This window comes from Lepidochelys kempii, chromosome 1 (genome assembly GCF_965140285.1).
Source record: "Lepidochelys kempii isolate rLepKem1 chromosome 1, rLepKem1.hap1, whole genome shotgun sequence".
Classification (NCBI taxonomy): Eukaryota; Metazoa; Chordata; order Testudines; family Cheloniidae; genus Lepidochelys; species Lepidochelys kempii.
In genome coordinates, this window is record NC_136380.1 from 140,737,898 (window position 1) to 140,765,865 (window position 27,968).

At 42.7% G+C, this 27,968-nt stretch overlaps 1 protein-coding gene across 6 annotated transcripts in view; it reads right to left on the minus strand.

The window, feature by feature from the left end:
* Positions 1-13,807: 13,807 nt before the first annotated feature.
* The window catches only part of SH3KBP1 (SH3 domain containing kinase binding protein 1), a 339,502-nt gene continuing 325,341 nt past the window's right edge, over positions 13,808-27,968 (minus strand). For all 6 annotated transcript variants that reach the window (XM_073356811.2, XM_078854184.1, XM_078854185.1 and 3 more), the window contains 4 exons: positions 25,124-25,249; positions 21,995-22,266; positions 18,838-18,901; positions 13,808-16,399 (listed from right to left, as the gene is read on the minus strand). In XM_073356811.2, the coding sequence (XP_073212912.1) occupies positions 16,358-16,399; positions 18,838-18,901; positions 21,995-22,266; positions 25,124-25,249 (504 nt within the window). In that variant the 3' untranslated portion in view covers positions 13,808-16,357. The remainder of the gene's footprint in view (positions 16,400-18,837; positions 18,902-21,994; positions 22,267-25,123; positions 25,250-27,968) is intronic.

The window sequence follows — 27,968 nt, forward strand, 5'->3', positions numbered from 1 at the left end:
CCACTCTAAAAGCTAAGAGCAGTTAGTAAAGATCTGGAGTCTACTGGGGGTCACAGATGTTCTGCAGAGGCTCTGGAACTGGATACTTTCAACCTTTTGATATTCACTAGCATTAATTGGTGGACTTTTGTCATTCTCTGAGCTTGGAAAGGTGAAGAGGATTGACTGCAGGAAGGAAATGGACAAAAAGGCAGCAGCTTATAGTTAAGTCTCCGATGCTCAGGCTAGTTCAGTTCGTGATTCATGCCCAGAGCTGGCCCACAACATTTTGGGACCTGAGGCAGGGAGCTCAATTGACGCCCTCATGCCCCCTCGCTTGGGCCAAAACTTTGAAAGGTCTCAATTCTGCCTTCTTCCTGTTCTACTCCTCTCATGATACTGCTCTGCTACCTACCCCAATAAAGGAGAACTAACAACTTAAAATGCCTTGTTCAAAAATTTTAAGTAACACTTAAGTGAGCTGTAGCTCACGAAAGCTTATGCTCAAATAAATGTGTTAGTCTCTAAGGTGCCACAAGTCCTCCTTTTCTTTTTACTTAACTTTCAAACGCCTCAACAGCAAATGTAACTTTTCTTGTCTGCACAGTAAACATTGGCATTCTTATCTGTTTGAATAATCAAAGTGGTGCTTTCTGTGCCTTCATGGTTGCAAAGATGGTCCACAGTCTGGGCCAGCTCATGCTCTGTTGAGAAGGTTGCAAGGCCGACCAGCCTCTCATGTGTCATTGTGGAGCGTAGATGTGTTTTTATTAACTTCATAGAATCATAGAATATCAGGGTTGGAAGGGACCCCAGAAGGTCATCTAGTCCAACCCCCTGCTCAAAGCAGGACCAATTCCCAGTTAAATAATCCCAGCCAGGGCTTTGTCAAGCCTGACCTTAAAAACCTCTAAGGAAGGAGATTCTACCACCTCCCTAGGTAACGCATTCCAGTGTTTCACCACCCTCTTAGTGAAAAAGTTTTTCCTAATATCCAATCTAAACCTCCCCCACTGCAACTTGAGACCATTACTCCTCGTTCTGTCATCTGCTACCATTGAGAACAGTCTAGAGCCATCCTCTTTGGAACCCCCTTTCAGGTAGTTGAAAGCAGCTATCAAATCCCCCCTCATTCTTCTCTTCTGCAGGCTAAACAATCCCAGCTCCCTCAGCCTCTCCTCATAACTCATGTGTTCCAGTCCCCTAATCATTTTTGTTGCCCTTCGCTGGACTCTCTCCAATTTATCCACATCCTTCTTGAAGTGTGGGGCCCAAAACTGGACACAGTACTCCAGATGAGGCCTCACCAATGTCGAATAGAGGGGAACGATCACGTCCCTCGATCTGCTCGCTATGTCCCTACTTATACATCCCAAAATGCCATTGGCCTTCTTGGCAACAAGGGCACACTGCTGACTCATATCCAGCTTCTCGTCCACTGTCACCCCTAGGTCCTTTTCCGCAGAACTGCTGCCTAGCCATTCGGTCCCTAGTCTGTAGCTGTGCATTGGGTTCTTCCGTCCTAAGTGCAGGACCCTGCACTTATCCTTATTGAACCTCATCAGATTCCTTTTGGCCCAATCTTCCAATTGGTCTAGGTCCTTCTGTATCCTATCCCTCCCCTCCAGCGTATCTACCACTCCTCCCAGTTTAGTATCATCCGCAAATTTGCTGAGAGTGCAATCCACACCATCCTCCAGATCATTTATGAAGATATTGAATAAAACCGGCCCCAGGACCGACCCTTGGGGCACTCCACTTGATACCGGCTGCCAACTAGACATGGAGCCATTGATCACTACCCGTTGAGCCCGACAATCTAGCCAGCTTTCTACCCACCTTATAGTGCATTCATCCAGCCCATACTTCCTTAACTTGCTGACAAGAATACTATGGGAGACCGTGTCAAAAGCTTTGCTAAAGTCAAGAAACAATACATCCACTGCTTTCCCTTCATCCACAGAACCAGTAATCTCATCATAAAAGGCGATTAGATTAGTCAGGCATGACCTTCCCTTGGTGAATCCATGCTGGCTGTTCCTGATCACTTTCCTCTCATGCAAGTGCTTCAGGATTGATTCTTTGAGGACCTGCTCCATGATTTTTCCAGGGACTGAGGTGAGGCTGACTGGCCTGTAGTTCCCAGGATCTTCCTTCTTCCCTTTTTTAAAGATTGGCACTACATTAGCCTTTTTCCAGTCATCCGGGACTTCCCCGGTTCGCCACGAGTTTTCAAAGATAATGGCCAGTGGCTCTGCAATCACAGCCGCCAATTCCTTCAGCACTCTCGGATGCAACTCGTCCGGCCCCATGGACTTGTGCACGTCCAGCTTTTCTAAATAGTCCCTAACCGCCTCTATCTCCACAGAGGGCTGGCCATCTCTTCCGCATTTTGTGATGCCCAGCGCAGCAGTCTGAGAGCTGACCTTGTTAGTGAAAACAGAGGCAAAAAAAGCATTGAGTACATTAGCTTTTTCCACATCCTCTGTCACTAGGTTGCCTCCCTCATTCAGTAAGGGGCCCACACATTCCTTGGCTTTCTTCTTGTTGCCAACATACCTGAAGAAACCTTTCTTGTTACTCTTGACATCTCTGGCTAGCTGCAGCTCCAGGTGCGATTTGGCCCTCCTGATAACATTCCTACATGCCCGAGCAATATTTTTATACTCTTCCCTGGTCATATGTCCAACCTTCCACTTCTTGTAAGCTTCTTTTTTATGTTTAAGATCCGCTAGGATTTCACCGTTAAGCCAAGCTGGTCGCCTGCCATATTTACTATTCTTTCGACTCATCGGGATGGTTTGTCCCTGTAACCTCAACAGGGATTCCTTGAAATACAGCCAGCTCTCCTGGACTCCTTTCCCCTTCAAGTTAGTCCCCCAGGGGATCCTGGCCATCCGTTCCCTGAGGGAGTCGAAGTCTGCTTTCCTGAAGTCCAGGGTCCTTATCCTGCTGCTTACCTTTCTTCCCTGCGTCAGGATCCTGAACTCAACCAACTCATGGTCACTGCCTCCCAGATTCCCATCCACTTTTGCTTCCCCCACTAATTCTACCCGGTTTGTGAGCAGCAGGTCAAGAAAAGCGCCCCCCCTAGTTGGCTCCTCTAGCACTTGCGCCAGGAAATTGTCCCCTACGCTTTCCAAAAACTTCCTGGATTGTCTATGCACCGCTGTATTGCTCTCCCAGCAGATATCAGGAAAATTAAAGTCACCCATGAGAATCAGGGCATGCGATCTAGTAGCTTCCGTGAGCTGCCGGAAGAAAGCCTCATCCACCTCATCCCCCTGGTCCGGTGGTCTATAGCAGACTCCCACCACTACATCACTCTTGTTGCACACACTTCTAAACTTAATCCAGAGACACTCAGGTTTTTCTGCAGTTTCGTACCGGAGCTCTGAGCAGTCATACTGCTCCCTTACATACAGTGCTACTCCCCCACCTTTTCTGCCCTGCCTGTCCTTCCTGAACAGTTTATAACCATCCATGACAGTACTCCAGTCATGTGAGTTATCCCACCAAGTCTCTGTTATTCCGATCACGTCATAGTTCCTTGACATCACCAGGACCTCCAGTTCTCCCTGCTTGTTTCCAAGGCTTTGTGCATTTGTATATAAGCACTTGAGATAACCTGTTGATCGCCCCTCATTCCCAGTATGAGGCAGGAGCCCTCCCCTCACAGACATTCCTGCCTGTGCTTCCTCCCGGTATCCCGCTTTCCCACTTACCTCAGGGCTTTGGTCTCCTTCCCCCGGTGAACCTAGTTTAAAGCCCTCCTCACTAGGTTAGCCAGCCTGCTGGCAAAGATGCTCTTCCCTCTCTTCGTAAGATGGAGCCCGTCTCTGCCCAGCACTCCTCCTTCATGGAACACCATCCCATGGTTAAAGAAACCAAAGCCTTCTCTCCGACACCACCTGCGTAGCCATTCGTTGACTTCCACGATTCGACGCTCCCTACCTAGGCCTTTTCCTTCCACGGGGAGGATGGACGAGAACACCACTTGCGCCTCCAACTCCTTTATCCTTCTTCCTAGAGCCACATAGTCCGCAGTGATCCGCTCAAGGTCATTCTTGGCAGTATCATTGGTGCCCACGTGGAGAAGCAGGAAGGGGTAGCGATCCGAGGGCTTGATGAGTCTCGGCAGTCTCTCCGTCACATCGCGAATCTTAGCCCCTGGCAAGCAGCAGACTTCTCGGTTTTCCCAACTTCAGCTTGGAGAAGCTGCGTTCTCCACTGGCAACTGTTACATGACGTGTTAGAAGTATGCACAGAGCAACAAAAGCATTTGGAAAGAGGGTGGTCATCTTATTTGTGCACATATATTCCAGAACAGCCTTTGGAGTTGATCCTGCTGAAATGTATCTTGAAAGGGCTTTCAGTTCATCACCTAAATCACTCGCATCAATATCGCACGTCATCATGTGTCAACACTGTCTCTAGTGCCCTGTATTGCTGGTGTAGGTCTTCTTCGGGTATAGTGAGGAGTTTTGGAACATCCCAAATATACCCCTGTGTTCCTTGAGCTGCATGAAACATTCTTCAACTGACTGTATTGCACAATCTAGCACCTGGTTAAATAATTCAACTTTGAATTGTTGTTTGGGGGTCTTTTATGGGATTATCCCGTGCCTCGTAATCAAAATGTCTTCTTCGGTGACTCTTGTATTCCTGAATGGGTGGGAAAATAGCTTCAGTGTGCAGTTTCTCTGCCAACTTCTGTGCACTCTTCAGAACGTTTTGAAATCCCTCATCAGACTGGTAAGACTTTGCTTTGTCCAGTTGCTTTGCTTTGTCCAATTGTTCCATTGCTCCAGATATATTAAGGTCAACACCTTGGAGTCTCTTGCTTACAACATTTATTTCAAACAGTATGTCATGCTACAACACTAAGCCACACAGAAATTTCAAGTTCCGTATGTTTCTGGTGATTCCATTTCCCTCTGCCACTGTTCTCCCACGAACAGTTCCTGTCATAGCATTATCCTCCATAATGGCAACTATGGCATCATCTGTCTTCCCAATTTGGTGTTCGATAGGCTTTATTGCCTCCACTCAACTTTCCCATCGTGTGGCTCTCAGTGGTTTCAGTGTCAGAGAGGATGTTCCCAGATGTTGCTTCCAAATTTGCCATCAATGAGTTGATGCAGAGAAAAACACATGGATGCTTTGAATTACATTAAAAAATTCAGCAGCCTCACTAGAAGCTGATGCTGCATCACTGACCACCAAGTTCAATGAATGAGAACTGCATGGGACAAAAAAAGCTGGAGGGTTTAACTCTTGGATCCATGTCTGCAGTCCTCTGTTCTTTCCTCTCATGTTGGCACCATTATAGTAGCCTGACCTCTCATGTCACCTATTCCAATTCCCGTATCTTCCAGCTTTTTAATAAGCACATTTGTCATACCAGCTCATGTAGTATCATCAACGTCAATAAATTCTAGAAAATGCTCTCTGACATCTCTGCAGGGACATTTTCACTAGGTTCTGTTGTTGTTACAAAATGCACCATTAGAGTAATTTGTTCCGTATGGCTGATGTCAGGTGTGCAGTCCAGAATAATATCTTGCTGACTTCAGATCTGCCACAATATTCTGTTTGACTTTTTTTGCCAGTAACCGTATGATCTCATTTTGAATAGTTTTTCCAAGGTAGTGGTGTGTGTACATTTCTTGGGTGGTGACTCTTCTTAGATGCTCCTGGAGTACAGCATCAAACTCAGCCGTCAGCTCCACAATTTAAAGGAAGTTTCCATTGTTTGGCACATACAGCTGATCTGAAGTGCCACGCAGTGCTAGGTTTTGGGTAGCAAGCATTCTCACAATGGCAATGAGTCTTTTCAAAACATTTTGCCAGTAAAGAGACTCTGATGCAATCTTTTCTTGATGCTGATCATCTATGGTGGCCTTTAACCTTAGTCTCATCTCAAACTCTTTCCACCTATGGAATGCTCTCTGGTGATTTGCTGCCTTCTCATGGCATGCCAGATTTCTAGCCAGATTTTTCCAGTCCTTTGTTTCTGTAGAACCCAATGTGGCTGGAACATTAGACTGGAAGAGTTTGCAACAAAAACAGTATGCAGCATTCTGGGTTTTTTGAGTACATAAACCATGGCCTCTCCACTTTGTCACCATTGTGGATTTCACGCCAGTAATGCGTTGGATGGAAACTTCTATTTTCATTGTCTTTGGGGAACATGAAGTTTTTCACTTGCTGTGGCCTATGCAGTACAAGAAAGTCCCTCAGGCTACTGCTCAAGTGGATCCACAGTCCTGGATCATCTAGACTTAAGGAACTAAACTCAGCAGCAGCTATTTCTTGCGCCTCCACCACTCTTCTCTGATCTACACTTTTCAGGAATGTGCATGGTTACATCCATTTGAGATGGAGATATGGATGCTGCAGTAGCTGCCAAGTCACCTGCACTCTGACAAACTGGAAGATCAGGCATCTCCTTACCACTCACATCCTCACTGGGGCCGGAAGACTCACCATAAACATTTGTGTCTATGTATCTCAGGACAGCTCCTTCTTGCTTAGATAGAAAAGCTTCCTTTGCTTTTTTTCTTTTTCTGAATGCTGTCCCAGAGGGGCATTTTCTTTTCCCTCATGACTGCTGTTCTGTGCCAGCTATAGTAGCTCTCAACTTAATTGAAGGGGACAAATAAGCAGGCTGGTAGCAGGGCCTGAGTGAGGGAAGATATCAGCATCTTAAGGACCTAACTGGCTCCTACTACTTCGGTTGACTGCCTCTTCTCCTCAAGTGGGTTCAGGAAGCTCCCTGAGAAGCTGGTGTTAATCAGTCCAGGCTCCTGGCGGTGCTAGAGAGGTACATAAGAGGCTCCTCCTCCTATCTCTCCTTGCAGCTCCTGTTCCTTTCTGTTATTCCCTCTCACCTTTTCTCCTCCCTGCCTGTTATGTCTCTTGTGCCCTCTTTCCTCCAGCACAGCACTCCACCATCTCTGTGCATCTAGAGCACAGAGAATACATTTGCACCAGCCGCAGACACAATTTTCTATGCTCTGGGTCCTAGTGGTGCCCCCCACAGTCTGGCACCTGAGGTGGCCGCCTCAGTTCGCCTCATGGTAAGGCCAGCCCTGTTCATGCCACTGGTCCCAAGCAAAAGCTGATTTCTTGTTAGTACTTTCAGATACATAGAATCATAGAATATCAGGGTTGGAAGGGACCTCAGGAGGTCATCTAGTCCAACCCCCTGCTCAAAGCAGAACCAATCCCCAATTAAATCATCCCAGCCAGGTCTTTGTCAAGCCTGACCTTAAAAACTTCTAAGGAAGGAGATTCTACCACCTCCCTAGGTAACGCATTCCAGTGTTTCACCACCCTCCTAGTGAAAAAGTTTTTCCTAATATCCAACCTAAACCTCCCCCACTGCAACTTGAGACCATTACTCCTTGTCCTGTCCTCTTCTACCACTGAGAATAGTCTAGAACCATCCTCTCTGGAACCACCTCTCAGGTAGTTGAAAGCAGCTATCAAATCCCCCCTCATTCTTCTCTTTTGCAGACTAAACAATCCCAGCTCCCTCAGCCTTTCCTCATAAGTCATGTGTTCCAGACCCCTAATCATTTTTGTTGCCCTCTGCTGGACTCTCTCCAATTTATCCACATCCTTCTTGTAGTGTGGGGCCCAAAACTGGACACAGTACTCCAGATGAGGCCTCACCAATGTGAATAGAGGGGGACGATCACGTCCCTCGATCTGCTCGCTATGTCCCTACTTATACATCCCAAAATGCCATTGGCCTTCTTGGCAACAAGGGCACACTGCTGACTCATATCCAGCTTCTCGTCCACTGTCACCCCTAGGTCCTTTTCCGCAGAACTGCTGCCTAGCCATTCGGTCCCTAGTCTGTAGCTGTGCATTGGGTTCTTCCGTCCTAAGTGCAGGACCCTGCACTTATCCTTATTGAACCTCATCAGATTTCTTTTGGCCCAATCCTCCAATTTGTCTAGGTCCCTCTGTATCCTATCCCTGCCCTCCAGCGTATCTACCACTCCTCCCAGTTTAGTATCATCCACAAATTTGCTGAGAGTGCAATCCACACCATCCTCCAGATCATTTATGAAGATATTGAACAAAACCGGCCCCAGGACCGACCCTTGGGGCACTCCACTTGACACCGGCTGCCAACTAGATATGGAGCCATTGATCACTACCCGTTGAGCCTGACAATCTAGCCAATTTTCTACCCACCTTATAGTGCATTCATCCAGCCCATACTTCTTTAACTTGCTGACAAGAATACTGTGGGAGACCGTGTCAAAAGCTTTGCTAAAGTCAAGAAACAATACATCCACTGCTTTCCCTTCATCCACAGAACCAGTAATCTCATCACAGAAGGCTATTAGATTAGTCAGGCATGACCTTCCCTTGGTGAATCCATGCTGACTGTTCCTGATCACTTTCCTCTCATGTAAGTGCTTCAGGATTGATTCTTTGAGGACCTGCTCCATGATTTTTCCAGGGACTGAGGTGAGGCTGACTGGCCTGTAGTTCCCAGGATCCTCCTTCTTCCCTTTTTTAAAGATTGGCACTACATTAGCCTTTTTCCAGTCATCCGGGATTTCCCCCGTTCGCCACGAGTTTTCAAAGATAATGGCCAACGGCTCTGCAATCACAGCCGCCAATTCCTTTAGCACTCTCGGATGCAACTTGTCTGGCCCCATGGACTTGTGCCTGTCCAGCTTTTCTAAATAGTCCCTAACCACCTCTTTCTCCACAGAGGGCTGGCCATCTATTCCCCATGTTGTGATGCCCAGCACAGCAGTCTGGGAGCTGACCTTGTTAGTGAAGACAGAGGCAATAAAAGCATTGAGTACATTAGGTTTTTCCACATCCTCTCTCACTAGGTTGCCTCCCTCATTCATTAAGGGGCCCACACTTTCCTTGGCTTTCTTCTTGTTGCCAACATACCTGAAGAAATCCTTCTTGTTACTCTTGACATCTCTGGCTAGCTGCAGCTCCAGGTGCGATTTGGCCCTCCTGATAACATTCCTACATGCCCGAGCAATATTTTTATACTCTTCCCTGGTCATATGTCCAACCTTCCACTTCTTGTAAGCTTCTTTTTTATGTTTAAGATCCGCTAGGATTTCACCGTTAAGCCAAGCTGGTCGCCTGCCATATTTACTATTCTTTCGACACATCGGGATGGTTTGTCCCTGTAACCTCAACAGGGATTCCCTGAAATACAGCCAGCTCTCCTGGACTCCTTTCCCCTTCATGTTAGTCCCCCAGGGGATCCTACCCATCCGTTCCCTGAGGGAGTCGAAGTCTGCTTTCCTGAAGTCCAGGGTCCGTATCCTGCTGCTTACCTTTCTTCCCTGTGTCAGAATCCTGAACTCAACCAACTCATGGTCACTGCCTCCCAGATTCCCATCCACTTTTGCTTCCCCCACTAATTCTTCCCGGTTTGTGAGCAGCAGGTCAAGAAAAGCTTCCCCCCTAGTTGGCTCCTCTAGCACTTGCACTAGGAAATTGTCCCCTACGCTTTCCAAAAACTTCCTGGATTGTCTATGCACCGCTGTATTGCCCTCCCAGCAGATATCAGGAAAATTAAAGTCACCCATGAGATCCAGGGCGTGTGATCTAGTAGCTTCTGCGAGCTGCCGGAAGAAAGCCTCATCCACCTCATCCCCCTGGTCCGGTGGTCTATAGCAGACTCCCACCACTACATCACTCTTGTTGCTCACACTTCTAAACTTAATCCAGAGACACTCAGGTTTTTCTGCAGTTTCGTACCGGAGCTCTGAGCAGTCATACTGCTCCCTTACATACAGTGCTACTCCCCCACCTTTTCTGCCCTGCCTGTCCTTCCTGAACAATTTATAACCATCCATGACAGTACTCCAGTCATGTGAGTTATCCCACCAAGTCTCTGTTATTCCAATCACGTCATAATTCCTTGACATCACCAGGACCTCCAGTTCTCCCTGCTTGTTTCCAAGGCTTTGTGCATTCATATATAAGCACTTGGGATAACCTGCTGATCGCCCCTCATTCTCAGTATGAGGCAGGAGCCCTCCCCTCACAGACATTCCTGCCTGTGCTTCCTCCCGGTATCCCACTTTCCCACTTACCTCAGGGCTTTGGTCTCCTTCCCCCAGTGAACCTAGTTTAAAGCCCTCCTCACTAGGTTAGCCAGCCTGCTCGCAAAGATGCTCTTCCCTCTCTTCGTAAGGTGGAGCCCATCTCTGCCCAGCACTCCTCCTTCATGGAAGACCATCCCATGGTTAAAGAATCCAAAGTCTTCTCTCCGACACCACCTGCGTAGCCATTCGTTGACTTCCATGATTCGACGGTCCCTACCCAGGCCTTTTCCTTCCACGGGGAGGATGGACGAGAACGCCATTTGCGCCTCAAACTTCTTTATCCTTCTTTCCAGAGCCACGTAGTCCACAGTGATCCGCTCAAGGTCATTCTTGGCAGTATCATTGGTGCCCACGTGGAGAAGCAGGAAGGGGTAGCGATCCGAGGGCTTGATGAGTATCGGCAGTCTGTCCGTCACATCGCGAATCTTAGCCCCGGCAAGCAGCAGACTTCTCGGTTTTCCCGGTCAGGGCGGCAGATAGATGACTCAGTCCCCCGGAGGAGAGAGTCCCCGACCACCACCACCCGCCTCCTTCTCTTGGGAGTGGTGGTCGTGGAACCCCCCATCTCAGGACAGTGCATCTCATGGCTTCCAACCAGCGGAGTCTCCTTCTGCTTTCTCCCCCCAGACATATCATCTGGTCCACTCTCCGCAATGGTACCTGTGGAGAGAACATGAAAGCGGTTAGTTACCTGTGTCCGCACTGCTGGAACCCGGACATTCCCCCTTCTTCTTCTGGAGGTCACATGTTGCCAAGCTTCTTCACTGGCCTCTTGGCTCCTGCTCTAAACCTGCTCTAAATCTTTAGAGCTTTGTGCCTGTAGAAGCATATCCTGACTTTTGTCCAGAAAATCCTCCATCTCTCGTATGCAACGCAGGGTCGTTATCTGTTGCTCCAGACCTTCAATCTTCTCTTCCAATATGGAGACCAGCTTGCACTTTGTACAGACAAAGTCGCTTCTGTCCTGTGGAAGAAAGACAAACATGGCACATCCAATGCAGGTCACAACAGCTGAACCCCCCGCTTCCATATCACCTTTCTACTATGTACCAGTAATTGAAGTTGAATATGGTGATTCCATACACTTCATGGAATTCTAAACAGCAAGCGTTATTTTGGGTATAAATCAAGCAATCTCTTAAGTAGTCTGGCTTTCTCTCCTCTCTGAACAATGGTTAAGTTACAGTTCCCATGTAGTATTGCTAACTCCAACAATCTTGAGGACTCCCCCCCCCGCCCCCACAAATCATGAGGTGATTTCTTGTTGGTTATATTATGCTTTTAGTCTGTTTTGAATCCCCCGCCTACCTCCAGTGTGGTAGCTGCTGCATTCTCAGGCCCTTCCCCGCATTTCTCCCTCTCCCCACCTCGGTCGCTTGCCCAGCTCCACACGTTATTCCCCACAGCTCCTCAACAGGCCTGTGTTGCAAGGATAGAGTGAGAGAAGTGGACGGAGAAGAACCGCCCTCAACTGCTGTGCTCTTTCTGCTCCTCATTCCCCTCCTGTGAGAACATTACTTGCTGCTTCCTCTCCTCCCACCCCTACCAAAAACCTCCTCCTGGTTCCTGGTGTGATGTGTGTGTATGGGAACTCAGCCTACTTCCTACAGCAGCCCCGATTGGCTGCTCTTTCCTAGGAGGTAGGGAATGGGAGAAGTGAAGGCAGCCAATCAAAGGGATTCCCTCCCCCCCCCCACCCCCCGCAGGACTGGAGCCTCTCACAGGGAGAAAGAGAGACTTCAGCAATGGCCAACATTGCATTAGTCAGGCTGAAATCACAAGAGTTGGCAACACTGCTGACATAGTGTGGCACTTCGACACAATGAAAACAAATAGTAGACGCTTATAAATCACATAAGCCATGATCACACAAGCTGCCACACTTGTCCCCTGCCCCCGGCTGCCATTGAATCCAATGGGCTCTCCACAAAAGAGCTTGTAACATCAGGGCCTTAGCACATAGTATTATATCAGTCTGTCTGCTTCCAAATGTGACAAGGCAGCAGAGGGTGGTGCAGAGGGGACTAGTTCATTTGGAAGGCAAAGTTTCCTGTCAGAGAGGCTAAACATTTCTGTATCTTTACTGGAACTTGAATGTAAAAGAACAACACACAATAGATTTAAGATGGACTAAAGCAGTAGTTCTCAAAGCCAGTCCGCCGTTTTTTCAGGGAAAGCCCCTGGCGGACTGGGCCGGTTTGTTTACCTGCCGCGTCCACAGGTTCGGCCGATCGTGGCTCCCACTGGCCGCAGTTCGCTGCTCCAGGCCAATGGGGCCTGCGGGAAGCAGCGTGGGCCAAGGGTTGTGCTGGCCACCCCTCCTGCAGCCCCCATTGGCCTGGAGCAGCGAACAGCAGCCAGTGGGAGCTGCGATCAGCCGAACCTGCGTAGGCGGCAGGTAAACAAACCGGTCCGGCCTGCCAGGGGCTTTCCCTGAACAAATGGCGGCCCAGCTTTGAGAACCACTGGACTAAAGTATAAAGATAAAAAAGATAGCTATGGAGTAATATTTCTGCACATCCGTCCATGCCTGCAAGTTTTTCCTTGCCCATACCTATTATCTTTCTTGCAGTGGTAGAAATTTAAACATTGATGGATATAGAAAGATGGTTTACATTTTATATTAAGGTAACATTCTATATAGTTTATAATGTCTAGATGTAACAAGCATGTTACAGATGTGAGCAGTGTGCATTATAGACCATTTTAAGCACATCTATTGAAAGTGTGATAGATGGCTATAAGTGACCTATTGGACTAACAGTTGATTTATAACTTATTTATAAACAGAACATGATTAAAATGTCTGACCAAAAAATGAAATTTCACTACTAGAATTTAATCCCAGCTTTGAATACTTTTTATATTATGGGTTCTACTTTCCTTTAACATTTATTCTTCTAGTAATGTTAACAACAATTATGGTCACACATCTAGTGGAAACTAGGCCCTTTCAGTGTTGATTTTTTAAAAGTATCATTTTGAAGGATTTTCAGTATTTCCTACCAGTTGCATAAATACAAAATGAACCCAACAGATTTAACAAAATGCATTTGTTAAAGTTATCTGTAAACTGAGGGGCTCTGTTTATTATGAGTTTGCCACCTGGGGTATACATAATTTCTTTCACTGAATTATATAAAGCATTATCATACACAAAACAGGCAAAACATCAATGAATCAAATTATATGTAACATGGTGGCCCAGGTACAAGTGATTATAGAAGGAAAAAGCAATTGAACTATTAATAATAACTCAAAGGCATAAACGTGATGCTTTACAGCAATTTCCACATGAAAGAAAACAATCACAAAATTGCATGTTTGCCACCAGAGTGTTTGTGTGTGTGCACGTTAATGAAAAGTAATTTTACATGACTCTTCAAACACATTTAATCATTTTCATTTCAAAATGACTTCGTAGCTCCTCAGCATTTTCTGTTTTTCTTTGAATATAAAAACGAACCTTTCAAAAGCAGCAGTTAATATCTACAGGTCTTACTGAATCATTCATTTTTTTAAAGGGGGATTTCATGTCCTTTGTAAAATTTTCTATTATTATAATGAAATGCAGAAAGAAGAAGAAAAGGAGTACTTGTGGCACCTTAGAGACTAACAAATTTATTTGAGCATAAGCTTTTGTGAGCTACAACTCACTATGAAGTGAGTTGTAGCTCACGAAAGCTTATGCTCAAATAAATTTGTTAGTCTCTAAGGTGCCACAAGTACTCCTTTTCTTTTTGCGGATACAGACTAACACGGCTGCTACTCTGAAACCAGAAAGAAGAAGAAGAACTTGTTTTCCCCAGAAATCTTCCTCCCAGAACAATAAAGTTTTGAACAAAATATTTTCACAAAATTTCATTTTATCTTCTTTTACAAAGCATGATATGTCGGACTTCTAAGTATAGCCTTATAAAATGACAAGTTTTAACAGGAGAAAAACCATTTTAACAGGAGAAAAAAATCGATGAAATCTAATTTCAGGAAAGTCCATGCTGAGTTCAGACAGGCTTTTATAAAAGCAACTTTTCAGAGTTGCCTCTTATATTTCAAGGTCCAGTCCAGGAAAAAATACTTTAATTTATCACTGGTACCATAGCTTTTTTTCCCCATGGGTGAAGTTAGGAATCTACTGCATTATGAAACTGTTTAATTCTGTATACGTTTCAAATATACACAGTTCAGAACCCCAGCAGAATCCTTACAGGCTACATCACAAGTCCTCCTATTCTCCCCAAACTGTTACTGGTCTCATAAAAGATACAGAAATTAATAACCTAAATATCTTTATTGCTGGAAAACCGTGATGGGACTATAAATTTTATTTTAAAAAATCTCAATGCAGTTGTTTAAAAACATTAAATAAAAGCATCTCAGTGACCACATATGTAATTAGTGCTTTTGTTCCAGTTACAACTGAGAATACACTGTAATTTAAATCAAAGATTGTAAATTTCACTAACAAAAGTTGAAATCTCAGACACCTTCATTGCATAAAAGCACAAGCAAAGGAAATTGACCCAATGATAATGTTCTGTATTGCCATGCAGAACACCCAGTTGAGAATCCTTCAGGTAACACGTGTATACTGGGACGTTTGTGTGTTTAAACATATATAAATGAATTCTCCATATAACCAAATGAGAACCCCGCCAGCTGTTCATGAATGGCACAGGCAGATTGAGAAATAAGTCCCATCCAACCCTTAGCAGGAAGAATAGTAAACTGTGATGCAGGAACTCTAGGGTGGTATCAATTAATAACACTTGATATAATGAATAATAGATCCTTTGTGCGATTTTATCACTTCCTAATACTAGCATTATCAATCACTCATTCCACAAGCTGTACAAAAATATCTATATTTAGCTGATTCAGATAAACTCAATAAACAGACATAGTGGGCATTTGAGAAACATAATAAAACCATTCTCACAGGCTAAATGAAATCTGCTGCCATTTAAATATGAAGCCAGAGCAGTCTTATAATACTTTGTTTCAGATTGCACTAACAGGAAAGAAACAAGTTACTTTCAAAGGCTGAAATGCTCCATTGCAAACAAACAAACAAACAAACACACACAAAACTTGATTTTCATAAAACCAGAAAAGAAAGCACAGCTGCTAAAATGTATTATAAAGAAATCCTTCTATTTCATCTATGTTAGAAAGCTTACAACAGAATGTGGCAAATGACATTACATAAATAGCAAGTTAAACAACATCACACAACAAAGAGAACCTTGTGTATGAAATAATACAACCTTTTAACTGATGATATATTTAGTTAAATTTTATTTATTTTTGCTTTAGTAATGCATATTCTGTTCACTCAAAGTGTGCAAAAATGGGGACAAAGGCAGGTGTTTTAACTTTTCTAACGAAAATCAAGCAGAGATGACTTTTCTAGCTGAATGAGAGTCTTATTAAACAGGAAAGCTAAAAAGCCACGGCTTGTAAGACAAAGCTGCTCCCAACCTTATGCTGCCTTAGCACACATCTGGCGAGGTTGTCTGAGCAGCTATACCTCAGAAGAGTGACCTCTAGTGGACCTAAGTGATTGGTGTCATCATGGCAGCTACATTATTGAGATCTGGTTTGCAACCCAGTTCCAACCAGTGGGTGGCAAAAAGAAGGCACAAATCATTGTCAAGACAAGATTTTCTTTTTTTTCTTTTTTTTTAAATATGCCATTCTACACAAACTTAAATTTACACTGTAGATTGGTTTTGGGACATAAAATTGCATCTGTACTAGCATGTAAACCATCCCACAAAAAGCAGGCTATTCTACCGGAAGCAAAAAAACACCCCCACCCCCCAAACATCAACATTCATTCCTGGCTTATATGCAGTACAAATATTTTAGGAATCTGTGACAAAAGAATTAAAAAAAAGGTCAAAATCATAAAAGCTTGTAAACGGATAACCTGAAATACATTTTATTTATGGAAAAATATCGTCAAAATAGTACCACTACGGACTACACTGCCTGAGTTTTCATTTCATTTGTGATCTTGAAGTAGAGACGTTAGCACAGTAAGATCAGTTTCAGTCACAACCAGTGCCATACAGCAACTGCATCCCCTGAAGTTTTTTCCTCTTCGTTGGAATTTGTGTTGTGCTATCAAAAACTCTTGTGCTAATCCTTCAAACAAAGGGATATTGAGGCAATTCTTAAATCATTTGGCACAAAGTTATTTTGGCTGGGGCATAAATTTGAGTCTCAGTCATGATGAATAATGTAACATTCCACCTATCCAGTATTCATTTTGATTGAAGAGCTTTCTTTATGTCGTTAACTTCCATCTGCAAAGAAAAATCTGATTAGGAGATTTATTGATGTGTCAAATTCATGCATAGTGCCAGCACCAAATTCAGTTGCCTCTTATCTCAGGGTGTGGTGGGCTTGAAAGTAGAGGATTCTCTGTCATCCCCTTATTACTCCCACAAGCAAAAGCCTCACACATCCAGGTGACTCTCATTCCGGCTAAAGAGAATTGGAGATTCTTCTTCCAGAGCCCCGCAAAGATAGTCATTGGAACATGTCGTGAACCTACTCAGACTCTTCTCCATTGAGTGGAGACTGAACTGTTGCTGCACTCCAAGCCTAAAGGCTTCTCTTTATTTCACTAGGAAGGTGGTGAAGTATTGGAATGGGTTACCTAGGGAGGTGGTGGAACCTCCATCCTTTGAGGCTTTTAAGGCCTGGCTTGATAAAGCCCTGGGTGGGATGATTTAGTTGGGGTTGGTCCTGCTTTGAGCAGGGGGTTGGACTAGATGACCTCCAACCCTAATCTTCTATGAAATCTGTGATCCACCACACAGCCCTCTGCCAATTGACCTAACAGAGTAACTGATAGTTACCCTCTACTCCGGGTCCCAGCCCAGGGGCCCTAGGGATCGTGGTAAACCACTTGAACTCGTGCTTCCTTCCCCTGGGCTACTTCCCTCTCCTGCTCTTCAGCTTGTGGGGCTTCCTGCCCTCTCTCTCTGCACAAGCCAGGTGTCTCTTTACCTTGGGTCTTGGTCTTCTAACCACGGCACTTCTCCAAACTCTCCTCTACTTCAACTCCTCCAAACTGCACTCTGCTCCAACTCCTTCAAACTGCACTCTGCTCCAACTCCTTCAAACTGCACTCTGCTCCAACTCCAAATCACTCTGCTCCAACTCCTTCCCCTGGATATCTCTCCTATATCACTCTCCTGCTGCCTTCTGGCTATGCTGTATCACAAGCAGTATATTTGATGGTCCAAATAATGGCTCAGTTCTACTACATTTACTCATGTTGCCGGTGTCAAGTACTACTCAAGTGACTGATTCTATAGGATGACTCCAAGTAAGGTAATATTAAATGTTAAAGAAGCAGGACCTGGACTCTTAATGGAAATAATATATATTTTTTAAAATGACACTTTTTTAGAATTATCAGATTGTGTGCAAGAGAAACAGTAGAATCTTGTTCGCTGAAATTAACTTTTCAAATAAAATAAGACCAATTCTTATTTAAAAAGTCATTGGCAGACTGTAAATAACATTTTAAAACATAAATTCTCTCATCTACTTTATGAACAAATTAGATGATTAAAACTAAGAATTTTAAAAACAGATTTCACTTTTCACTAGCTGAACTCTGTTTACTTTTTTGTATTTCCCTCAGCTTAGACAATAAAAAATAAGACTATTCAGATTCCAGAAAATTTTCATATTTTCATGCGATAACACAATGCAACAGCATATAGATTGCAAACACTACAAGGGGAATATATATTTGTTTATATACATATATTTTAATTTCTTTTTATATTAAAAGAATGTATTTTTAAGTTTTATTGTAGGGGCAGGATTTTAGAACTGCACTATAAGAATTAATGTATAATTTGATTTCATCCTGCTAGCCACCCCATTTGAATAGCAGAAAGGAATGACCCTCTGGGACTATGAGATTCTGTTTTCCCATATGCATTACAAATTGGGCCCTCTTTAGTTCTTTGTTTTAAGGTTTAGTTAGTAAGAGACAGGATTCTGTATTGTGTCTATGTTAAGTAGATTAGAGGAACATTGAAGGCCTGGGTCTCAATGTAAATTGTCTTGGTTATTAATTGTAAAACTTAGCAAGGTTTAATTTGCAATGCCTTTTTGCTTGATATAAAATACTACTGTTTGTATTCTCAAAGTCTCTGTAAAAGACTGTTTGGTCTCTGTAACAGACTGCTTGTGTGAATGAGGAATGCATGCATCAGGAAAAGATAAGGTGTGAAGGCCATTGTTAACCAGATGGTCAAGAAAGGCGGAGCGAAGACACTTATCCAGATTTGTTGATGCCAAAGAACCATCAACGCATATCCATGATCCCTGATCCCCTTTGTGACCAATCTGGTTGGCCACTAGATTGATCCAGACTCTGGACTGGTAACTATAAACATCAACTGGCAGGAGAGAGAGAGAGAGAGAGAGAGAGAGAGAGAGTGTGTGTGATTGAAAAGCATATGCTAACTGTTGTATTCTCAATAAATGCGGTATGCTGCCTTCTTCCCTATCAAGATACTGTGTGCTTCTTATAACATTTATAAGAGCTTGTTTGCCTTATGCTTGAGGCTAAATTTGACCTGCCAGTATCCCTGTAAAGTTGTCTCCGACCACATAAGATTTGTTAGTCTCTAAGGTGCCACAAGTACTCCTTTTCTTTTTGCGAATACAGACTAACACTGCTGCTACTCTGAAACCTGTCATAAGATTCAAGTACCTGTAATCGTAGACGGATCTTTTTTTCTTCATCCAATTCAGACAACAATTGTTTAATCTCTTTTCTATAAAAAAAGAATGAAAAAATTGCAAAGGTTCATATTATTAAAATAAAGACAATTATCTCTGAACCATTTTCCCACCAAATCAGTTGCTGTATTTTCTCAATAATGATTTATCAAAGTATTTATATCCTTAAAACTTTTTGCATTAGTTTAATTTAAAACACATAATCGACAGAAGAGACTTCATTTATGCTTTTGGAAAACAGCTGTGTAGCAGCTGACCACTTTTGTTCAACTTACAAAAATACGACAAGGAATAAGGTTTTCCATTGTAATAAAAGTACTGTGTTTACAGGTTTAGTACTTTGGCCACCAAAATTTGCTCTGGTCAGTAACGTCACCACTGACTCAGTCCCCAATTACATTTTTTGTAAACGACAATAGGAAATTTGGATTAGTCCACTGGTAGGTTACCACAAAATGGTCTGTTGTCCAGGGGATGTCATGAAGGGAAAAGAAATGGTTTCTGACCTTTGAAAGGTAAGACCAGGATGTGATTATTTGGAGGAGGAAGTTTCACTATATCTTTCCCATAGAGATATCCTCTCCTCTGTCCCAGGCCTGTGCTCTGATCATAATAAATCTTGGAGAGACAAGGCAGGTGCGGTTAATATATTTTATTGAACCAACTTATGTTGGTGAGAGAGACAAACTTTCGAGCTTATTCAGAGTTTTCTTCAGGTCTGGGAAAGGTACTCAGAATGTCACAGCTAAATAGAAAGTGGGACCAACACGGCTACAGCAACGCTGAATGTAATAAATCTTGTCACACTCCTGTTTACTGCCCTGTCCTTCAAGCCAGAAACCAGCAGTTGGAGGCAGCTCCTGCTAGAATGTCAGGCCAGAGGGCTCTTGGGGCCAGTGGCTATGCAAGGCAGGCTGGGAATAGGTGTCAGTTGGCCCAAATTGGGCCACATTCACCTTGACAACCCCTACTTGACAGTCCTCCCCGTGTTCTTTTATTCCCCTACAGTCTCCTTCTTTGTTCTGTCACATTCCTCTGCCACTACAGGTTTTAGCGGTACTCCTAAAATCCTCTTCCCCAAACCTCTACCCTGTCCCTTTACTGTTTTTGGCCTGGCCTGTGGACACCCTAGTTTCATTCCCACTGGGAACAATGGAAGATATCAGCAATATTCAGGAAGGGCAAAAATAATGAGAAAATCCCAGCTTCTGAGATTTGAGCAGTTTAAACCCTCCCAATATCCTCCCTTCCCCAAGAATAAAAATAAATGTAAGACTCAGAATAATGACAGGAGAGTTTTCAACTCATTATTAATCACAATTCAGTTACAGTATTGCCAGCCTCACAAGATCAAAAATCATGAGCCAGTTCCTAAAAAAGTAATGAGATTTATAAAACATCATCAAACCATGGTTTTTTAGTCTCTCTTTTGACTTTTTACCTCCCTCTACTCTTCTGGTAATGTGTGTATGATAATTTCAGGTTGAAAAATCAACCTTTAATGCACAGATGCTTCTCCCTGGCTGCTCAAATGGAGATGGTGGAGGTACACAAACATATTTAAGGAGAATTAGAATGGAGAAGATGCAAAATGGTTAAATATTTGTTTTATTTAGTTGTTTTATTTATTTAGTCCTAAGTGGCCTCTGTTAATGGTATCTGCTTATTAGGATGGATGCCCCTTCAAAAACGGAGAGAACGGATAAAGAGAGGGAAGACACCCAGGCTGGTGGGAAAGAGGGGGAGTAATAAAAAAAAATCTAATTTACACATATTTGAAAACATACAAAGCCTGTAAAATGGAGCTGGAAAATGAATAAAGAACATCCAAGAAACACAAAGCACTCTCATTATGTATCAAGTTTTCCAATTATTTTTCAATAAAGATTTATGTGAGCTGCAAAGATCGCTATGTACATGAATATGTTTACAACATGAACCACCATTCCGAGCTTTCTATATTTCAGTGCAATAATGATACTTATCAGTCCCTAAATATTATTTTTTAAATAATTCAGTTACATTCTAAATATTTAACAAATAATTTTAAACCATTCTTTCTTTGTGTAATTTGGATAACTGTGTAACTATATACATTATCCAGTAGTTACAATAAATTATTTTTTAAAATCTCATAATTGTCCAAATAGGTAAAAAAATTCATTTTTATTTTAATTGTTCTTTCCTCCTGTGCTTCCTGGGACTTCTCCCCTTCCTTGAACCCAACAGCACACCCTAGCCCCCACCATCAATTCAGTCCCCCCATTCTCATCAGTCCCCATTCCCACATTTCAGCCCTCCCCGCACAGCCACACCACTGCTCCTCCTGGGGTCTTCACTCCCCTTTCCCAGGCCTGGGGGTATACAGCAGCGTCCCCTCTCATCTCCCCTTTCCCAAGGGCTCTTCACCTCTCTCTGCCCCTTCCCATCGCAGGTGCTGCAGGGGGATGCAGGTGAGGAGCAGAGGCACCATCCTGGCAAGTGGGGCAGAAGGAGTGGAGCCATGCTGGGCTGTTGTGCTCTTTGCTCCCTACTCCTCCCTCCCCTCCTGTGAGAACACTGCAAGCAAGATGGAGAGGCTCTGCTGGCTTATAGCAGGGCTGAACTTCATGAGGGGGCTGGAATGTCTCACATCATGGTGAGATGGGCTCTAGACCCTCAGAAATCCCGTCACTTGCAACAAAATCATTTGGAGGAGCAGCTTTCTGGGCAACTGTATTAACAGTTTAACAACTACTGAAGAATTTTAGTATAAAACCCCACTAGAAATGCTTCTCAGCTTTCAGATCAACATATTTAAGAGTCCCTAAATGACAACTGACGTGTTAGACAGTAGCACCTCGTTAGACTCATTAACCTCTGTCAGTCAGCAGTTCAGCTTTTCAAAAAGTCCATGTAAACATGTACTTATATGATAAAACAACATAGCTCCAGAGAAGCTGTTACAAACTATCAGATTGACTGTATCAGTATTTTAAAATTTTTCTCAACATCTGTCTTTATTAAACCTTTTTTTCTGACAAAAAGATCAAAGGAATTTCACACACAAACACACATATTATATGGAAAAGATTGGTACAAGCACAGTAAAGATGATTAGAATGGATGTTGTGGTTTCTAATGCTTACTTTTGCTGGTCTTTCATTGTTTCAACGATAGTTCTTAGCTCCTTAACTTGTGTTCTCAGCTCTTCCAAGGCTGCCGGACCCTGGCTTGAGAGCTCAGTCTTTGGCTTTCCTTCAGTACTGAACAAAGATGGGGAATTTGACCTATGGCCTGTTGTTCCCACAGTAACTGAATGAAGTGCAGGTGAGGATGAGGAGGATAACGATGCTTGTACATTACTCCCACTAGTCAAACCCCCTGGTTTTGGAGGCAATGAAGTTTTATTATCAGACACCTGTCAACAAAAAACAATGAATATTAAGTTGCCAGTGATAAGAAGCTTTGGTTTCCTGAATTGGAAGCACATCTCAGTATTAGCTATATTTTACTCCCCTGCAGTCATGCTGATGGGTTTGGTTAGAACCTTTACATGCTTCAACATGGCACAATGGATACGATACGTCACTGTTACTCAAATCTGTCTTTCTGAACAACCACAGTATTAAGCTTGAGCCTGCCAGGGACCCTCAGCCCAACCCATCACTGAAATGTTTTCCATCAGTATTGTTGCAACTGACAAGGAAAAAACGTTACCAAAATCTAGGTCACCAATAAGACAGGTACAAAGGTGAAAAGAGTTAAAAACAGAGATTTTACATTTTTATTAAGACGACACAGGCAATTCTCTAACAAAATTAAGTGCTTGATACACATTTCACACAGAACTTTATTATAAGTCAGAGTACGCTGAGCTAAGCTGACCTATTTCTGTGAGAATGCAACTTGTGTCATGCAGAGAAACTAAGTAGGATTTCTTGCAGTACCAAATTTGTTTTGATTTTCAACTAGTAATTGAAAGATTCTGTCTGCAATCCAAAACACAGTTAAAGAAAAGGAAAAGTTACTTTACCCAGACTATTACTTAAGAGCTATATAATCCTTAAACCTCCCTGACTTATTCTCCATCAGAACAAATGTACTTCATATTGCAGGAAGTATTCATCTATCAATGAGAAACATCTATCAAGGAGAAAAATAATATGTTCAACTACTTTAAAATAATTGTGTAACTTTGGTACTGAGTTTCTGCTCATGTCTACATCTCCACACTTTCATACAGGAATTCTGGGGCTTGGAAGTTTCATTGTCTTAATCTACCTATGTAGGTACTTATATGGGCCCACATCACTGAAGTGTCTGAATAAAAAAATCATGGATTTTTATCCACACAACATCCCTGTGAAATATTATTCCTATTTTACAGATTAGGAAGTGAGGTACACGTTAGACTAAACTTTGTCACTTACTGATGTTGGCAGAACTCTGAGAACAGTATTTGCTGATTAAAATGCTGCAGAGCACAGGGAGCAATACAGAAAGTGTTCTTTCAGTAACACCGTAACAAATGTGGCTATCTTTCTTTTTTAAATATCCAATCTAGAATTTATATTTTGTGTTAAGGTAATGCCTAGAGGTCCCATTGTGCTAGGCACTGTACAAACACACAGTAAGAAACAGGTCCTGCCCTGAAGAATTTACAGTCTAAGGCCTGTCCTACACAAAATTTTTATACCAATTTATTTCAGACAGGGGTGTGATTTTATATTGATATATTTAGAGTGGTACAACCGCTGTTGTGGGCAGGTTTCAACAATTTGAAGGTGCTTATACATATATAGTTTATTCCTGTGAATTTATATTTATGTCTGTTTCTAAACTGATTTAGTGAAAGTGGTGCAAAAACTACACGTGGACAAGCCCTTGGCAGATAAGACAGAGTGGAAGAGGAAATAGAAGCACAGGCCCAAGGTGTCTCAAAAGGTGGTAGAGGCAGGAATGGAACCCATGTCTCCTGACTCCCAGGCTGATATCCACTAGACCATGCTAGGGTTTTGTTTTTTTCTGCTAGAAGTTTGCTTCATACATTTAGGATCCAGAGAACTAGAATCAGAATAAAACAAATTTTTAAGTTAAATGGAATTTGGTGCCTAAAACCTTGACAATAGTTCTCTGTGATGTGCAGCTCTCTTGTGAAGTTTAGCTAGAACAGTATGATAGTTTAGAGCAGTAAATACAGATGTCTGTATTCATTATTAACATGGTTCCATTTTCTCTAGGCTACTGTGACGATATATTATCAATATGACATGTTCTACACTAATGACTGTTCACTTACCAGTACCATTTAAAGTTTTGGTACCAATAGTTAAAATCATAAATGGTTTGGAACTCAGTTATCTCATCCTCTTCTCCCTCTCAGATTTAATTCTAGTGGTTTGACGGCTTTTGCTCTTGAGTTCTGGATGTCCATAGGATATTCCCAATAGGGATTCATAACCTCTGGAACTGGTTTCCAATGAGTCAGCAGTGGCCAGAGTTTGACAGTCTAAAGGATACGGTGCCAGATTTACCTCTTTGGTTGGGCTTTTGACTGACTGGGGTACCGTAGCTGAGGCAGATAACAGGGTCATTTGCACTAATGAAACCTTGATTGAGATCAATATTTAATCATCATAAATAATGCATTGTATTTGTATCAGATTTTTTCTCTGAGGACCTCAAAGCAAAGATAAAATGTTACACAAATAGACAACACAACATGCCTAATAGTAAACAGAAAAGAAAAGGATGTGAAGAGAGATTTAGTAACTTTTCTAAGTTCAAACAGAACTTAGATCTTTAATTACTAAGGCCCTGCCTACACCAGAAACTTTTGTGGTATAGTAATGTTGCTTAGGGATATGATTTTTGCAACCTTTTTATACTGGCAAAAGCCGTAGAATAGATGCAGTAATACCAGCAAAAAAGTGTTGCCAGTACAGCTTATTTTGCTCAGGGAGTGGATATAAGCTATATTGGGAAACACACTTTTTTGCCAGTATAAAATGTGTCTACAGTGGGAGGATTTGCCCATATAGCTATACTTGCAAAGCTGTAAGGGCAAACCTCTTCTAGTGTAGACTAGGCCTCCATCTTGTGTTTCACTGTAGGACAATCCTTCAGTATTATATGTATTTTTTAAAACTAACTACCCTGAGGAGCCTAGTTACTGAGATGATGGGTACCGTGAAATAAATAAAATAAACGACAATGCATGTACATGAGGGTAAGTTAGCAGATGCAGAGTCATCAAAACGGTCTGATTAACTTACTTGTGATATTGTAACAGTCTTTGTTTTCTTTGACACTTCAGTTGCTTTATGTATAATGGACACATGTTCTTCCTTTTCCTCTTCAGGGCTTGGTGAGTCAAAGAAATCAGGACTTGAAAGGGAGGACTATATAGGCAAAAAAATAAAAACAGATATTTTCATTCTAGACTACTTTTAAAAGAAAAAAATTACATAGCAAATAATATCAAAAGTTATCATACAAGACAACTTATAACTCAAAAAGAAGGTTTTCAAAGTTCTATTTTAATTAGTACCTTGTTTTATAGGGTGGCGAATGGAAAGAGCAATACTGAAATGACAAATGTGTAGTGGCTATATTGTGATTTAGGGGCACTCTTTGTTAAGAAGAGGGTGCACAGCGCCTTCCTGCCCCCCAGAATTTTAGTTTAATGAGGCAGAATTTTGCTGAGGTTAATAAGGTGTGTATGCTGCTGTTACTTCCGTTCCACCACACTGGGAGAGGATGCATTTGGCCTGGTCAGGTGCAGGCCTCACTCTACCATTTTTGGGGAGGTTAGTGCTGCTATCTGTACACAACACCTACATTCCAATCCACCTTGTGTCTAGCCTCTGTGTAGGAGCACGAAGAGGGGAAAGCTCATTGCATCCTTTGCCCCCTGACCTTGCACACTTTGCGTCTTGCACAGAGTCAACCACAAACTGGCTCTTAGATTTGTTTTAAGTAAATGTAACCTTCCGTTTTTGTTCTTTTTTATTTCCATGATGAGCTATTCACTTTCCCTCCACTTTATTTTTCTAGCATATGAACATGAGACATTAGTGTTAGTAATAGCACACTCTCATTTAGACATCCCAACATGCAAAAACAAAAAATGGAAGAAAATGAAAATTATACACAAAAGATTGAGTATTTGTGCATGATCAAATCTTTGTTTTTTTAAGCAGCAAAATTATATTGGTCACACACCAGGAAGCTGGGCACAATTTGATCTATATAACAGATCCAGAGAAGTTAGAAAAAGATAGCTTTACTCCCCCTAAGTGGTATTTTAACAGATGAAAGGGAGGTCCTATTACGTGGAGCTGGTAGTCTGGACTATGTCTTCATACATTAAGGGGTGGATTAATGCAGGGCCTATAGGGGATCTAGATATTGATATATCATTTATAGCATCTTCAATTGGCAGCCATGTTCCTTCACACCTACTGGAAAGCAGCAGCCAATCAGAGCGACTCAGCAGACCTCCCTCCCTCTCCTCTCCGGAGCCTGGCCTATTCTCACTTGAAGGGAGGGATGCCCCTGCTCACAGGAGGAGAGGAAGGAGCATAAAGAGCCCTGAAGCATTGGGCAGCTCCACTCGCTCTTCCCCTGCACCCCTTCCTGTGAGCAGGGATGACTTTTCTGTTCCTTTCTCTCCCACCCTGTAACTCCTGACCAGGGAAGAGGGAGGGAGGTGAAGACCCCTTGCCAGGAAGGGGAAGAGGGGACCCTGCTGCAGCCCTCTCTGGCCTGAAAAAGGGGGTGAAGAACCCCAGTAGGAGTAGAGGTGAGGCTGGGGAGGAGGCACAGCTGACGGGCGGTGTTAGAGGGCAGAACTGATAGGGGGCTGGGCAATACTGATGGGGGCACTAGATGTATGCAGTGATGTTGTAGTTGTGTTAGTCCCAGGATATTAGAGAGACACTGTGAGTAAGGCAAATCTTTTATTGGACCAACTTCTACTGGTGAGAGAGACAAGCTTTGGAGCTGACATAGAGCTCTTCTTCAGGTCACTAGAAGGAAGAACTGATGGGTTCTGTGCCGATGCACTTCAGTTTATTTTCCCTCTATTGACTTTCATGCCATGTATTTAATGTAGAAGCTTTTCATTTACATTTAAACACATTAGATCTACAATCCATTGATACATTTCTACTTACAGTGGTACACTTTTAATCGGGAGCTTACTCAGATACTTAGTTATACACCATGAAGTTATGAGTAATTGACATACTTTCACGTGATCACATGCTGCACAGAAGTTTTCAAAAAAAAAAAAAAAAAAAAGATTGGGCAAGTGTCAAAATTTCAGACAATAAGGAAAAGAAAGTTAGATGTCCCTTCATTCCTAGTGAGATTAATTTATAATGTTAATTTCACAGTTTAAATAGAATTAATATAAATAGCATGCTGTGTTAATAGCATTACAGTGAATCTATATAATTATTTGCTTGAAAGATTTTGTTGCACTGTTGCCTACTGGCTCACTCAACCTTTTATTTTGAGATTAATAAATACAATCTGGCACACCACTCTTGAAAGCTTGTGAGCCCTGGCCAGTGGCAGTTTCACTAGGAGCAAATACCTGAAGAGCCCTTTGGCCCACCAAGATTTGGACTTTGCCTTATCTGGCTCATCAGAAAATGTAACTGAATACCACTGCTATTGATAATTAGGTAATTAAAGCCTTACTACTGGTTATGGCCCAAAATTAAAATGATTTTGCCCATTTTAACTTTAATTCAACCTTACCATATCACATTTAAAAAAGAAAACGGAAATAACCAAGGTAATTTAACAACTGATTCTTTGGCATTGGACAGGGGTGGTGGTAAAACAGTGAACGAAAGAAACTGAATATGCAAGGAGGGACTCCCAAAACTATAACAGCCCTGGGCCCCTATCAAAATTAATATCATCCTGATACACACCTGAGTCCTTTGGGTCATTGGTTGTTGGATGTCAGTAAAAACAAATACATTATTTAGAGCTAACAGCGGCTAGTGGGTTGCTTGATAACAGAATTGAACAGGATGTGTGAATAGTGGATAGGTTGCCTTTTATCATTGTGAGTACTTGCATGGGTATATGATAAGTGAGAGA